Source organism: Rattus norvegicus, chromosome 4, assembly GCF_021556685.1.
Source record: "Rattus norvegicus strain SHRSP/BbbUtx chromosome 4, alternate assembly SHRSP_T2T, whole genome shotgun sequence".
Lineage (NCBI taxonomy): Eukaryota > Metazoa > Chordata > Mammalia > Rodentia > Muridae > Rattus > Rattus norvegicus.
In genome coordinates, this window is record NC_141537.1 from 62,629,141 (window position 1) to 62,644,208 (window position 15,068).

Sequence of the window (15,068 nt, forward strand, 5' to 3'; positions counted from 1 at the left end):
TCCTTCTCTATGAATTGTTGTCTTTCAGGTTGATTAAATATTTATTATTTTTAGAATTTGGAAGAAAAATAAGGTTTAAGAAAACAACATACCCTCCCCAACCTGTAAACTCAAGATAGGAATCTAGTTAACATTTAAAGATCTCCTAAGAAAAAGTTCATATGTTTCATCTATCAATTAATGTCACTCTGTGAAGTCTGGGATGACAAACTATCTTAGAAAATCCAGTTGACTTTACTTCAAGACAAACAACTTCCCCCCTCCCCTAAAAAAACAAAACGAATAATTTTAGCTTTAATAAAATATGAGTTATTTGTGGCAGAAATCAAATGTAGAGAGAAGGACAAAAAAAAAAAGTAAAAACTTAGGAGTGCACTGTCAAAAGAAAGTTCAAGAATAGCTTTAGGAGAGTCTGTTTTGTGTGGTAGTGTGTGGTAAAATCTGATGAAGCTGCAATTCTCATTTGGTCTCTTGGAATTTTGTGTTCCGAGATAGATTTGAAAGTCTAAAGAAGAAATTCACAGGTAGTTTTTTATTTGCTGATACTTTATCTTACAGACTCTCCTCCCTTCATGCCCTTATCAATAACTTCATGTTATTTGCTTTATTCTGTAAATTCCATTATCTCCCAGGCTGCCTATTGCATTAAGCCTGAGTACCCAGTACCACCTCATTTGCTTGAGGTGTGCTTGACCTCGGCCCTCCTTCTCTCTTTGTTAATGCACCAACAAGCACTGATATCTCTCTGGAGCATTATCATTTGGCTGTTAGCTCAACTAATAACAACCCTTCATTTGAGCTGATGAAGGTTTATTAAATAAAAACATGCAATAACCCTGGCAATAATGAAAGGAGAGTGTAGCTAGATAGCGTCCCGTTTGTAATGGTGAGAGCGAGCTGAGTCTGCACTGTAGGAATGGGCTTCCTGAGGGAGATGGGCCTGAATAGGTCAGATCAATGCTGTGTTATCAGACTGGTTTAAGAATGGACAGTTTGATTGTCTGACCTGATAACTGTTGATTAGCACACTGGCTGAGGACTTAGGGGAAAAAAATGTTCTTGCTCCAGGCACTTGGCCTTGCTCCATGGTGCAACTGTCTTGGGAAGTCTGTCTTAAGTAGCAGATGTCAATAGCCCTCAGGCCTTCAGACACTGGGAGTGTAGAACCACAGAGAACCGAAAAGTCTGCTTTCTCCAGGGATGGAAGCATCAGAAACTGCTTTTCCTATAGATCCCTAAACCTCATTATTTCTCTGAGCCCTGAATGGACTCCTTTTATTCTATTTTATATACTCCAACTCTTTTTACTCCTAACGTTTTCTTCATTGAGTAGTCTAGTGCTTGTAACCAATGAGCTGTCATGCTATAGACAAAAGTTGAGTGATGTCACTGAGGTTACATAAGCAGCGGAGATTCTGTGAACAGGATTTACTTTTTTGCACTTCACATCTCTTACAGTGTTATAGTCTATTAGTAAAAATGAGCCTAATCCATCTGATGCAGTTAAGTACACAGAGTTGTGGGAAGCGGGGTGTGTGAGTTCTAGAAAGGACACAGCATTTTACAATAGTGCTCTGATGTCCCTGATATAGAAAAGCTTTCAGTCCTGCTCCACAAACTGTTAGCCTAAAATAATAACAGAATTGCTTTCCAAAGAAATGTTTTTATTCAAGAATAAATGGGCTTATTTATTCCTGGCTGCATGTGCTGTGGCAACTCACAGGCACATTCAAGGAGTTTCCAAGGTCAAACTAGGAAGGTTTTCAAAATTGTTTCAAAACTATTATCTTTGGCTGCAAGGATCACTCCCAGGGCAGTATCAGCTCAAGTCTGTACATAGCAGGACAGGCGGCTAAGCAATAGTATCTTTTTGTGTAAAGTCGATGTGGCTTCTGCTCACGATGGTGCTTTCCAGAGACTCTTTGTAACCCTTTTTTCAGTCTTAGTCTGTGTGTGTGAGGACCCCTCCATTTTAGCCTCTGTACTCTGTTAGAGTCTGATGTAAAGAAAATAACTAAATTGTGGGAGAAATTTTAACATTTTTATTTTATCAAAAGTAGTTAGCCCTGGCAAGGACTTATATTTCCTGAAACTTCTCCTTTTCTGTTGTGGATGAACCTTAGATTGTGAAAGTCCAGCCCTCACCAGTGAGCACTTACGGATACACAGCCACCACTTAGGAATAACAGATAACTCTTTGTGTGCTTCCTAGATTGTAGACTGGTTTGGGTTCTGGTAACTTTTTCTGGAAAACAGTTCTTTGCCATGCTACTTTTGCTTTGTTTGCATGTGTTTTTTTTTTTTTTTTTTTTTTTTTTTTTGTGGGATCGCAAGATTGTTCTTTGTTTTTTTCGAGCTGTGAGTCTGACAATTTTCATAAGTTGAAACAAGCTAAATAGCCAACATTTGATCATTATGACTCACAAAAGCAGTAGTACCTGAATCTAGTAACCTTTAAAGCTTCATTCAGTTACTTTTCTTAGTTTCTGTCTAATAAATATCTAAAATTTTGCAAATTAACTGCAGCAGAGTAGAAGCGTTTGGGAAAGAGGGTAGATTCCCAGGGAGGCCTGGAGGTTGGTGTCTCTGGCAGGCTTCTGTCTCTTCAGGTAGATAGTTGGGAGTAGCAGACATCTAGGAGAGGGAGGTTGAAGCCTCCTGCTTCTCCTCTTTTTTTTTTTTTTTTGGTTTATATCTTAATTTCTTTTGGAGATATTTGCTATTATTTATCTCTGTGAATCTCTTCTCTGCCAAATTAAAAAAAAACTTATTTTTTTTAAATAGCATTTCTTTAATGAAGTAGCTGCTCAGAATGGCCAACTTCGAAGTGGTCCTTAAAATGTGTCCACGGATCCATGACAACACACAAAAACTAGATTGTTTGATACTTAAAAGTCTAAGATTGCTGAAGACAGTCAAGTAACTATGAAATAATAATCTCCAGTTCTTGATGTTAATATCAAATTGAGAAATAAAATGTAGGAAGAAACAAATGGTCATGACAGTCCTTTATTGTGGGTACCTGGGGAGAAAAACTCCCTAGAGAGGTTGGAATAAGCTCAGTGGAGTCTTTATTAACCTCTAGTGTGACTGTTTCAAGCAGATTAGCAGGAAATGACCTTGATCTCCAGTTGTTTCAAGTTTTTAAGGGCAAAACTCATAGTTGTGATGCGTAGGGAAAAGCTTCTCTGAACAATTGCACCAAGCAAGCCTTGTTTATAGAAGCAGAGAGATAGCAGTTACATGATCAGGCAGTTAGCCTTTAGCGCAGGGTCACATTATATAGGAATGTAGGACTGCTCCAGAGACCAGTTTTACACAAGAGTGTTTAGCATTTAAAGTATTCTTAGGAGTACTTTCATGAGATGGCATAACTATAGTAGCCCACTACATTGCTCATTATGGATACTTGATTTATTGTAGTTATAGATATCACCACCAGGCTTTTGAACTTTCGGTTTGGTAATTTGTACATTTGGCCTGTGTTTGTGTGTTGTACAGAAATGTTCTTTAAATTTATTTATTTATTTATTTATTTATTTATTTATTTATTTATTTATTTTTCCGGAGCATGCTAGGCAAGCGCTCTACCACTGAGCTAAATCCCCAACCCTAAATTTTTATTTTTTTAACATGGATAGTATTTTCTATATTGAGTGACATGCTGTCCTACTCAGTGTGATTTCTTAAGACATTTTGAAAATGTTGCTTATTTTCATAATCTTAAAGGAAACGTGGCTTTTACTCTAAACAGTTTGTTATCTCTGTGACAAGTCTCTACCTTGCTGACTAGAAAACTGACATTCTGTTGGATGGGGTAGATAGAGGTGCCCAGGAGGGTAGCTGCATATACTGACTCATGTGGTTATGACACCATGTACAAGCTCTTTGCCATCCCAAACCTGATCAAATTCCAGCATGAAAGGTGAGTTGGGCGTGAAGTCCCACTTCTAATACAAGTGTTACTAAGTGCAAATCTTAGCTGCTAAGAGAGGAAGGGAGTTTTCTGTGTAACCGCTGATAAGTTGATTATGTTTCACTGGTAACCACACATCCAAGAATATTTGAGCTTCCTGAATTGGCCTTGATGATGGGAAGAGGATGGAAAGGATGCAGTGGAAGGTAGGAAGGGAATGATTTTGGATGAGTTTAGAGATGGAGGGTGAATATGTACAAAAGTCTCCAAGAAGTATTTAAAGTTCCCTGTTTGTAGTATCTTTTTTATTTACTATGAAGCTTATTTTAAAAATATATATGGAAGAAAATTGAAATATTTTCAATATATAATGCTCTAAGGAATGGTGTAGGTTGGAGAATTCTAGGAGTTTAATTAAAGACTACTTGATGTATGAATATACAAGATCAGTTCTCTGAAGAGATGCTTAGACATATTTGCTAATTAGCTACATTCTGAATGTTGTCTATTTGTCTAGTTTTATAATTGTAATATGTATTTGTGACATTATTCAGTGTTGACTGCCATACTTATGAACCCGATTTTGAAAATTCTAACCTCCCCAGGTCAATTTCTTGTTGTATCTCTAATGGAGCAGTATCTTGAATTCCCGTTACTGCTTCGTTAGTGAGCCATGTCATCCCACTCCCTCAGAGGTCCATATCCTGAAGAACACTGGCCCGTCACACACTCCTGGGTGGTAGAAATTTCAGAAGGTGGACTTGGTAAGAAATACATTAGATCTTTGGGGTGAGGTGTTCCGGATCTGAGTATTGGCTCCTTGGCTCTGTGAGGTGAGAAGGTATTCTCTTTCTCATGCTTCTGCCACATGTATGGTACTGCTACAAGCCCAGAGCAAAAGGATTCTGTCCTTAAGAACTGAATCTTTTGAAACCATGAGCCAAAATAAAAATTTCCTCCAGTGAAGTTGCTTTTCTCAGGTGTTTCATCCTATGATGGGAAAATTGACTGACTTAACCAGTGAGCTAATTTATACAATGGCTGTTTTCTATATTCTAAAAAGCTTGCTTGACTTTTGGAATTTTTAACTTTGTGAATGGACTTTGAAGTCTCCAGAATAAAACAATTGTGTTTTATTTAGTGTTGACTGCCATACTTATGAATCCGATTTTGAAAATTCTAACCTCCCCAGACCAATTCCTTGTTGTATCTCTAATGGAGCAGTATCTTGAATTCATGCAGTCATAAGAGACTGTTACTCTTCTATTGTTGCAATGAAACACCATGGCCAAGGCTACTTATAAAAGGAACTGTTTAACTGGGGGCTTGCTTATAGTTCCAGAGGTTAGTTTACAATTATTATGAGGACAGGGAGCATGGTGGTAAGCAGGTAAGCATTGTGCCGGAGCAGTAGCTGAGAGTTCAAATCTGATAAGAAAGTTGCAGGCAAAGAGAAAAAACTGGGCCTGGCCTGGGCTTTTGAAACCTTAATGCTCACCCCAGAGACATACTTTCTTCAACAAGACCATATTTAGTAATTCTCCCAACAGTTCCACTAACTGGGGACCAAGCATTCTGCATGTGAGCCATTCTCACTCAAACCACCACATTCTATTCCCTGGTCCCCATTGGCTCGTAGTCATATTATCATGCAAAATGCATTCAGTTAAATTTCAAAGGTCTCCATAGTCTTTCAGTCTCAATACTGTTTCAAAAGTTTAAAGTCCAAAATCTCTGAAACTCAAGACAATCTCATAAGGGGTTACTGTAACCCCCTATAAAAAAAACAAAAAAAAAAAAAAAAACTGGGGCAGGAGAGATAACATAGCTCTTAAGAGCTCTGGCTGCTCTTCCAGGGGTCTTGTGTTCAATACCAACTCTATATGGTAGCTCACAACTATCTGTAATGGGATCTGATGCCCTGTTCTGGCATACAGATATACACACATATGTTCATGCAGACAAAGCACTCATACATAAACAAATCTTAGAAAAACAAAAATAAAAAAGCAACTTACATACTTCTGACATACAATAGCACATAATACACATTACTATTCCAAAAAAGGAGGAAAGAAAGCACGTAGAGGAAATCCTAGACCAAAGAACACTGAAATCCAGCAGGACAGACTTCAAATTCTTAGAGGGTTTTTCCAGTCTCCCACTCCTTCCCATGCTTCTCTCTTGGGCTGGTTTCATTTCCTGTTGCACTTCTCCTTGGCAGCTATCTCATAGCTCTGGCACCTCCAACATCTTGGGGTGTCCTGTGCAATCTAGGTTTCACTTTCACAGCTGTAGGTAATAGTTTCTCTAGGCCTCCAAGCAGGATCTCCTTTGTCACAGGTCTGGCCTTAGTGGCTTTCCTTGACTGGGATGGAAGGTTACACAACCTATTTCCTACATCCTCCTGACTCTAAATGCAGGGCCACTTGACCAAATCTGCCAAATTCTGCTTGCTGGGGCTGGAGTCTGGGTCTCCTCCCTGAATAACATAAGTGTTCCTTGTTGTTAGGCCTAGGAAATCAGTAGGGTTCAGGATTAGCTAGGTCTGGTCTTGCCCTGAGATTGCCATTCTCTGTTTCATTTAGCATCAGGCTTTTCTTTAAACCACTATGACATTTTTGGCTGCTCCTTTTCTCCTCAAACTGTAAATTTTATATTTTACTTTGTCCTGCTTGCTGCTTTTCATTGTGTATTTGTGTTAAGAGTGATTACTAATAACCATGTAATTCAGTCAATACTATGCTATCTTGAAATTTCCTCTGCCAAAGCAATAAATCTAAAATTCTTCAATTTAGTCTCCAGCAGATTTTTAGGACAAGGCAAAAAAGCAGCAAATTCTTTGCCAAAATATCACAAGAATGCCCTCTAATATTCCTCTCCTCTGAAACCTCTTGAGCTGGGCCTCCATAGTCCACACTGCTCTCAGTACACTATCTTCCATGTTTCTGCTAGGGTGGTTAAGCCCCACTTGCAGCATTCGGCTGCTTTTTCTAATCCAAAGTCCCCGATCTTCCATGTTCTAAACAAACAGCAGCTTGGGCAGGCCTGCCACAGCAGTACCCTAGAGTACCAGGGTGCACGGCAGCTGGCTGGAGCATGGCACTGTGGGAGTAGCTGACAACACACATCTGACGCACAAGCTGTAGGTAGGGAGAGAATGAAATTGAGTCTGGCGTGGACTTTTGAAACCTCCTCTTCCAGTGTCACCCTCTTCCAAGAGGGCCGCACTTGCTAATCCTCCCTAAGCAGTTACACTAGCTGGAGTCCTGACATTGAAACCTGGGAGCCTATGTGACCATCCTTAGTCAAGTCACCACAGGCACTGTTCTCTATTCTCTTTTATGTTGAGATTGTTAAAGTTTGAAGTTCTAGGACTTTTTGATCGTGTGGGTGTGTATGTGCATGTGTATAAAAATTATATTTGGTTCCCAGGAAACAGTCAGAAAGCTCGTTGTTTAAATGACTACAATGGTGTCTCTTGGAACACTTGCTCAAGTGTTGTGTTGAAATACCATGTAAATTTACTTCTGAGTTTTCTCTATCCTTAGAGTAAGTAGGTACTGTTAAAAATAATTTCTGTGAGAACGTTTGCCAGGCATAGTGTTGTTTTTACCTGAAGTTTATTTTTTTTTTGATTGAGTGGCTTTGGAAGCTGTCATTGTTATGTATTTTTGTGTTCGGGATATGAATTAAATCACTTCATGCAAATTCCTACAAGCAAGTCAAGTGTGGCTGTGCAGTGAGTGCTTTCCAAGCTTAAATATTTTGGTTGGATTTAATTACCTTAAGGGATAAGGCTACATGATGGGCCAGTGGTTTACCAAATTATTTTTTATTTTCTCGATCTAGATGTCACTGAAGGTTAATGCGCCTTCTTTTCTTCACTAGAGACTTGAGTTAAAATCCATTTTAGGGCGTGAGTATAAATGAATTTGTTGTTGCTTTTCCTCCCTTGGGGACACTTTGGTCATTTTAAGAGTCTGCCTTTCCATTTGGAATTACTGGCAGGTTGCCCAGGGCCCAGGGGCTGTCATAGCAGGGGCACTTGCCAGTCAGTGTGAGAATGTATAGGCAGGCTTCAGAGGGCAGAGCTGGCCCAGGGCTTGTCAGTCTTCTACCCCTTGATTCTTTCCTGCTGTAAACTTAAGGAAACTTATTTGCTCCTGACATTTGATTACAGCACATCACAAAACAAGCGATGTGTTTATGGAGCCATTGCACTTTATTATTATTCTTAAGTCATTTTGGGCTGGTTTGTATTTGACAGCCACAGAGCTTTCTATATTCATTGTCTAGAAGCTTTCAGGTGACTCCTTAGACCACTACAGATCTGTGATTAATATTTTTTATTACCAATACATTTCATGACTTTTCTCTTTGAGACAGGGATTCTCTGTGTAGCACCGGATGCCCTGGAACTTGATTTGTAGACTAGGCTGGCCTCCAACTCTTAGAGATCCTCTTGTCTCTGCCTCCCAAGTGCTGGAATTAAAGGTGTGTGCATCCGCCCCACCCCAGCTCATTTCATGACTTTTATTAACTATTGCTTTTATATGAATGATTTGGTGTTGAGAGTCATTTTGCATTTATAATCAGATTTAATGGTGTCACCCTGTTCCTTTAACTACCTCTGTCTGAAATATTTAGCAGCATATCCTAAGCTGGGGATAGCCATAGACCTGAATTCCTTAGGAAGATGATGAGCTTTTTTTCCCCTCATCAGGATTTCTTGTGGTTACCTTTTCTTTTTTCTTTCTCATCTTTCTCTTCTACCTTGTATCCTCAAGTTCCCCTCCTCAGCTTTCCCCCTACTCCTAAGTAGTAATACTTAGAATATGCCCTTCACCTTTCTTCTTTCCAGATTTAAAAGATAAGTATCACATACAGAAGTAACTGCTCACACAAGGAAGGAGATCACACCTCATGTGCTCCTTCTCACTTTGCAGTTATCACGTGAGTTTTCAAAGTCAGTTTAATTCCCTGGATCTTTTAGCTTCTCTCTCTGTAGGCATTCCTGTATGATTTCATTCATTCAGTCCTTCTTGCCTTTAAAATCTCTTCAGCTATCTATCTTAAGAGCATCTCCTTTGTACTGTATTTGGGGTTCTCCATTTCAGTCCCCTCTGTTTAATCAGGTTGGATCAGGCTATCAAGAAGCCACAATTGCTACTTCCCACCTGTAGTATGCATGCAGAAGTGCATTTATCTCCATATGTTTGTGAATATGAGAAAATGAGAACAGCTTGGTTCTTTATAGATACACATGTGACCTCAGCCAACAGCACTGTCTGGTTTATGATCACCATGAGAATAAACTATTAAAAAAGTACACCTTGATTTAATTTTAGTTTTAAAGAGTAACTTTTATTAACTTGATTTCAAGCCAGTGTGGTGGTTCAGTGCTAGGAAGCCTGAGGCAAGAGGAGCATGAGTTTGAGGCTCCCTAGGAGCACATAGTTAGACCCTGTCTCAAAACAGACAATCTAAACAAAACAAAATATGCCTTCTCCCCACAAGAAGTTGATTTCAGCCATCAGCATTGAGATTCTGGTGAGAATATGAATTGATGTCGTTATTTTGCATGTGTTTTTGGACAAGCAATGTGTGTGGGAGTAAATAGTACTCATGGCTTTGCTGTGCTGCTTTACATCCATTTATGTATTCTTTTGTCAAGGTTTTCTTTTATTTTTCTCTTTTGTTGTATTTATCTTGGTAAATCCTTAAGGGCCAGCCTAGGTTAGTGCACACGATACTCGGCAGTCTGGTGTGCACACACAGTTCTCAGAGCTCCTTTTAGACGGTACGCAAGCCACTCGTTCTCCTTATGGTCCTGCGAGACTCTTGTGCTCATTTGACTTCCTTTCCCTTGCAGGTGTCAGCAGTGGAGTCTCTGGAGGGTCCGCTGCTCCAGGTGGAAGGACTCAGTGACCTCAGGCTGGAACTTCACAGCAAGAAGATGAACCTGCACTTGGTTCTCATAGAGGAACTGCACCGACATCTGTACATCAAATCCACTAGCCGGGTTGTACAGCGTAACAAGGAAAAAGGGAAGATGAGGTTGGTTAAGGAACCTCTCTACTACAGTGTCTTGTGGCAGTAACATTATTTGGAAAAACATTCTTCGAATTCCAGAATCTAGTGATTCATTTTCCTTATCCTGTAATGTACTGTCTCTGAACTTATAGAAGGTTTTCTCTCTCTCTCTCTCTCTCTCTCTCTCTCTCTCTCTCTCTCTTTTTTATTAACTTGAGTATTTCTTATTTACATTTCGAGTGTTATTCCCTTTCCCGGTTTCCGGGCAAACATCCCCCTAATCCCTCCCCTTCCCCTCTGTTATGGGTGTTCCCCTCCCCACCCTCCCCCCATTGCCACCCTCCCCCCAACAATCACATTCACTGGGGGTTCAATCTTAGCAGGACCCAGGGCTTTCCCTTCCACTGGTGCTCTTACTAGGATATTCATTGCTACCTATGAGGTCAGAGTCCAGGGTCAGTCCATGTATAGTCTTTAGGTAGTGGCTTAGTCCCTGGAAGCTCTGGTTGCTTGGCATTGTTGTACATATGGGGTCTCGAGCCCCTTCAAGCTCTTCCAGTATAGAAGATTTTATAATAGAAAATATGCCATTTTCAGAGAGGCTAACATAAAAGTTTGTTCATTCATTCATTATATATTGTTTTAGTCCTCTTCTGTAAGGATATGTAAGAAATATGTCCTGTGGACCTGTTGTTACTTATGGATCAGAGACATTCTTGTGCTCTCAGAAGGAATTGAGAAAGAACTCCTTTAATTAAACAGTGAAGTCAGCAATGATAAGAATACTGAGGCTTATGAAGTGAAGTTGAAGATTTAGTAGGGTCTTCTCAGCTTCGTTCTGCAGGAGCTCAGGAGAGGTTTAAGGAAGAAACTCTGCTTTGTTTCTTTGACTTGTAACACAGCCTTATGTTTTACAGTCCAGGTAGGCTCAGGAAAACCATTAAGTTAATGTAGATATGGAGTGGAATAAGGCTAGATCTTAAGATAGTCAGTCATTGCAGTTATGTGGTAACTGCACAGAATGGCTGTCCTTCTTATATTCCAAGAGAGAAATGTAGAAGACCATTTCAGAAGGTCTTTTATGTACTGTCTGCTGAAATATACACATTTATGCCTTTTCGTCCAGCTGTATACCAGGAGAGCTCTGGAAGTAGGGCATGCTGGGAATGAATTCTTTCAATTCCTGTGCTATTTGAAGAGCAACAAAGACATCTTTATTGGTGATGCTTCTTTATAACCAGAGACTCGGACATTGAAAGAGAAATGTCTACTTCTGTTTAGCGAATGGGTAGTAGACAAACTGGTAGGCCCATATATTGAGCTACTGAGTTTGTACTCCAGAATTACTTCAAGACTAGATGTGAGGGGTTGGGGATTTAGCTCAGTGGTAGAGCGCTTGCCTAGGAAGCGCAAGGCCCTGGGTTCGGTCCCCAGCTCCAAAAAAAAAAAAAAAAAAAAAGACTAGATGTGAGTGAGTAACTGTCAGTTACCTTTTCAGTAGTGTATTCTGCTGGTGACAGTATAATCAGAATAACCAGAGGTTCAGAAATTATAATTTCTGAATGCACATAGACATTTCCGTTTTTTTCTTATATTTTAAAATTATCTTATAAAATAATAGAGTTCTGTGTTGATTTTTTTCATACATCCTTCATTATGGTTAACTCTCCCTCCCACTCTTCATCTCCATTTAAACATTTCCATTCTAGCATCACCATCTCTACTTTGATATTACATATGAAGAACTGATATGATGTATGAAGAACTGAATTTTTGAATGGGCTGAAGACTGGTTGGATACACAGTAAAGTCTAGGCTAGCCAAAGGGTGAAAACACTGTCTACAAAACCAAAACAAAACTAACAACAACAACAAAATTGTAGTTAGGAAGATGGCTTAGTAACTCAGAACATTTGTTATAAGAATGTGAGGACCCAAGTTCAAATCCCCAGCATCCCTATAAAAAACAGTCTTACGTGAGCATGTGTCTGTAGCCCTTGCATTTGGGACAGAGACAAACATATCAGGAATTTGCTGGCCAGTAAGCATTGCCAAAGCAGTGATATTTCTGTACCATGAAAGATATTTCAAATAGAAGGTGGGGAAGCAATTAAGAAAGACATTTGACATCAACCTCTGGCCTCCATGTGTCTTTGCACACATCCTTGCATGCAGGTGTGTATGTTCTCTACATACACAGACTGAAACGGAATAAATAAAACAAAGATCTCTGGTGGGGGTGCAGAAGAAGAAAAGGAGGGAGGGAGGGAGAGAGGAGGGAGGAGAGAGAGAGAGAGAGAAAGAGAAAGAGAAAGCTGTATTTTGGATAAATGAACAAATGGGAAGACTGCCAGCCTTACAGCACATAGATGTCTGATCCCTTTAAACCTGGTTGGTATGTTTGATATTGTCACATCTAAAGTCTACTTAGAAGAATACGTATGTAACTTGTTAAAAAAAATGAAGAAAGGATGTTCTGAGGGAAGCTTTCGTCATGTGACACTCAAGTATATTGTAATGCTACTCAAAGCAGAACAGCACAGAGTGTGAGTAGAGACATTGCTGGGACAAAGTAGAGTTCTGAAACCAAGCTTATGATTCACAGAAATAACTTTAGATACCTATCTTTGATATACAAAGTATTCTAGCCAGATATAAAAATCATATGATAAAACTTGATAGGCATTACCATACAAGAGTATGTATGGGGCAGGCTTTTCTTAGCAATCAGGCAATTCATAAATAAGAATGTTAAATAATTTATCTATTTTTAAAAAAGATTTATTTATTATATATAAGTACAGTAGCTGTCTTCAGACACACCAGAAGAGGGCAGCAGATCCCGCTACAGATGGTTGTGAGCCACCATGTGGTTGCTGGGAATTGAACTCAGGATCTCTGGAAGAGCAGTCAGTGCTCTTAACCATTGAGCCATGTCTCTAGCCCAATTTATCTATTTTAAAACTGAAAACATTTATAGTAAAGTGGAACAAAAGTTCAAACATAGACTTAAAAAATATGTACTAAGGTTCACTTTCTAAAGTGTGAAACTACTCCTCAGAGTAGTAAGAGACATGATGTAATCTTTTTAACATAAACAAATGCAGACCTATCATGATTGGAGACACACAGACCTGAAAAATCAAGTATGGCTTTTTCATCATCAAATAGTCAGTGATGTCCATAACATGCTATCTTGGTAAGAGTAGGGGAAATGAATAGTTTTTTCTCCTTGGTTAAATAACCAGTATGCCATTTTAGAAAATAAAATTTAACCGTGAAATTCCATTTCTTGGTTTACATCCTCCTTGAAACATTACCAGTTTATGAAAATACATGTAGTAGGATGTTTGCTGTTAACGTCATTGTTAAATCCACATGACTGAGGTTGGTGTGGCGCAGCGTGCCTTACATCCCAGCTATGTTGCTCTGTCTCAAGAACAGATCCCATGGCCCACACAAAGGGGCACCTGCCCTAACCAACTCCCTTGCTCCTTACAAAACTCATCACAACTTTAATGCTCATCACAGAGAACATGGTTGAATGAATTATGTATCTTTTCATGTAACCCAACAGCATAGAACGAATGACCTCTAGCATATAGAGAAAGACCTCTATGCCTATTTGTAAGATTTCTGAGATATACTACTGGACCCCTAAATCAAATCCAAACCAGTACACTATCTGGGCATATTTGTCGTTAGCCAGAAGGCTTCTAGAAGGGTTATACAGCACATTCACTGTTGTTGAAAGTAGAGGTGAGGAGTGAAGAACAGAGGATTTCTTTATAACCCCATGGGCACGCTTTACTTTAATAATAACAATAGTTTTGGCATCTTTTCTTTTTCCTTGAAATGAATTGAGGTTTACAGTTGGAAGGATAATCTGAGATGGCCGATATGAGGAGTAAGTAGCATGCGTGCAAGCCTGTCTTCTGATATGTATGTAGGTCTGCGTATTGAGAACATAGACATGTATTTTGATAGTTGATTATACCAACATTGTAGTGGGCAATATTCTTTATATTTTTGATAGAACTTCTTCCTTTATCATCACATGAGATCAATGCCAAATTGTTTAAAAGCCAGTTCATCCTTTGACATACTGCGTTTCAGTATACTGGGTCAGTATCTCTTCGACCTTACTCCTTTGTGCCTCTTCTGACATGCTCTCCTGGTAGAGAGCACTGCAGATCCAGGGGGTCTGGTTTCTATTTTTGTGTTCAAGTGTGTAAAGCATATTTTAGATCCTCTGTGTTCCTTGTTTTCTCCTTTGCATTTTTTCCTGTTTATACATCCATTTTTGTTTTACCTTTCAGTTCCATTTTTGTTTTTCTTTTTTCTTAGATGTAACCAGCTTAGCTGCACTCTGTTATCTTCACCTTTGATCTGTCATTTGAAGGCATGATTCTTTTTCCTCAGTTTTTCTGATTTCTAAATCACTCACTGTTCTTTCTGTATTTTCAGCCAGATCTTGGAACTTTACAGAATTACTGTTAACAATTCCCACTTCATTATATTATCTCTGATGGATATTTTGCAGCTCAGTCTGATTTAACCAACTTTTATGAAAAATTTTGATATTCGACAGCTACTATACTAGCTGTTCTGTTATATAATATTAGTTATTAATTTTATAGTGTAAAGCTTAACTCACTTCTGTCTGCCTTCGACAATCAAATCTACCATATGAGCTGGACCTGAGAATTTTGTAATAGTTGAAAACACACACACACACACACACACACACACACACACACACACACACACACACATCCACAGATTACAAATTAGCAATTATAAATCCAAGGAGCAGAAATAAGCTGTAATTAAAAACAAATGTTTTACAAGCTGGCGAACTTCTAACTGTTCTTTTAACAAAAATGAAAGAATGCTTTTCATGACTTGAAAACCAAACAGCATTGAAGAAGGTCCTAGCAAAGCGAGTGGTTAAGCTGTGGCCAGAAAGTCCTTGGATAGATTATGGTGGTGTAGGATTTGGGTAAATTATGGTGGCAGTTGGCTTTGGGTGGTGTGGTGTAGTATAGGTTTGTCGTCTTGCACAGTGTTGCTTTTTACATAAGCAAACTCACATCATTCACAGTACACATTGATA

General features: G+C 39.1%; 1 protein-coding gene across 2 annotated transcripts in view; it reads left to right on the top strand.

Annotated features, from left to right (window-relative positions):
* Positions 1-15,068, top strand: part of Exoc4 (exocyst complex component 4) — a 770,091-nt gene that overhangs the window by 38,890 nt on the left and 716,133 nt on the right. For both annotated transcript variants that reach the window (XM_087655632.1, NM_053875.2), the window contains 1 exon segment: positions 9,792-9,976. In XM_087655632.1, the coding sequence (XP_087511758.1) occupies positions 9,792-9,976 (185 nt within the window).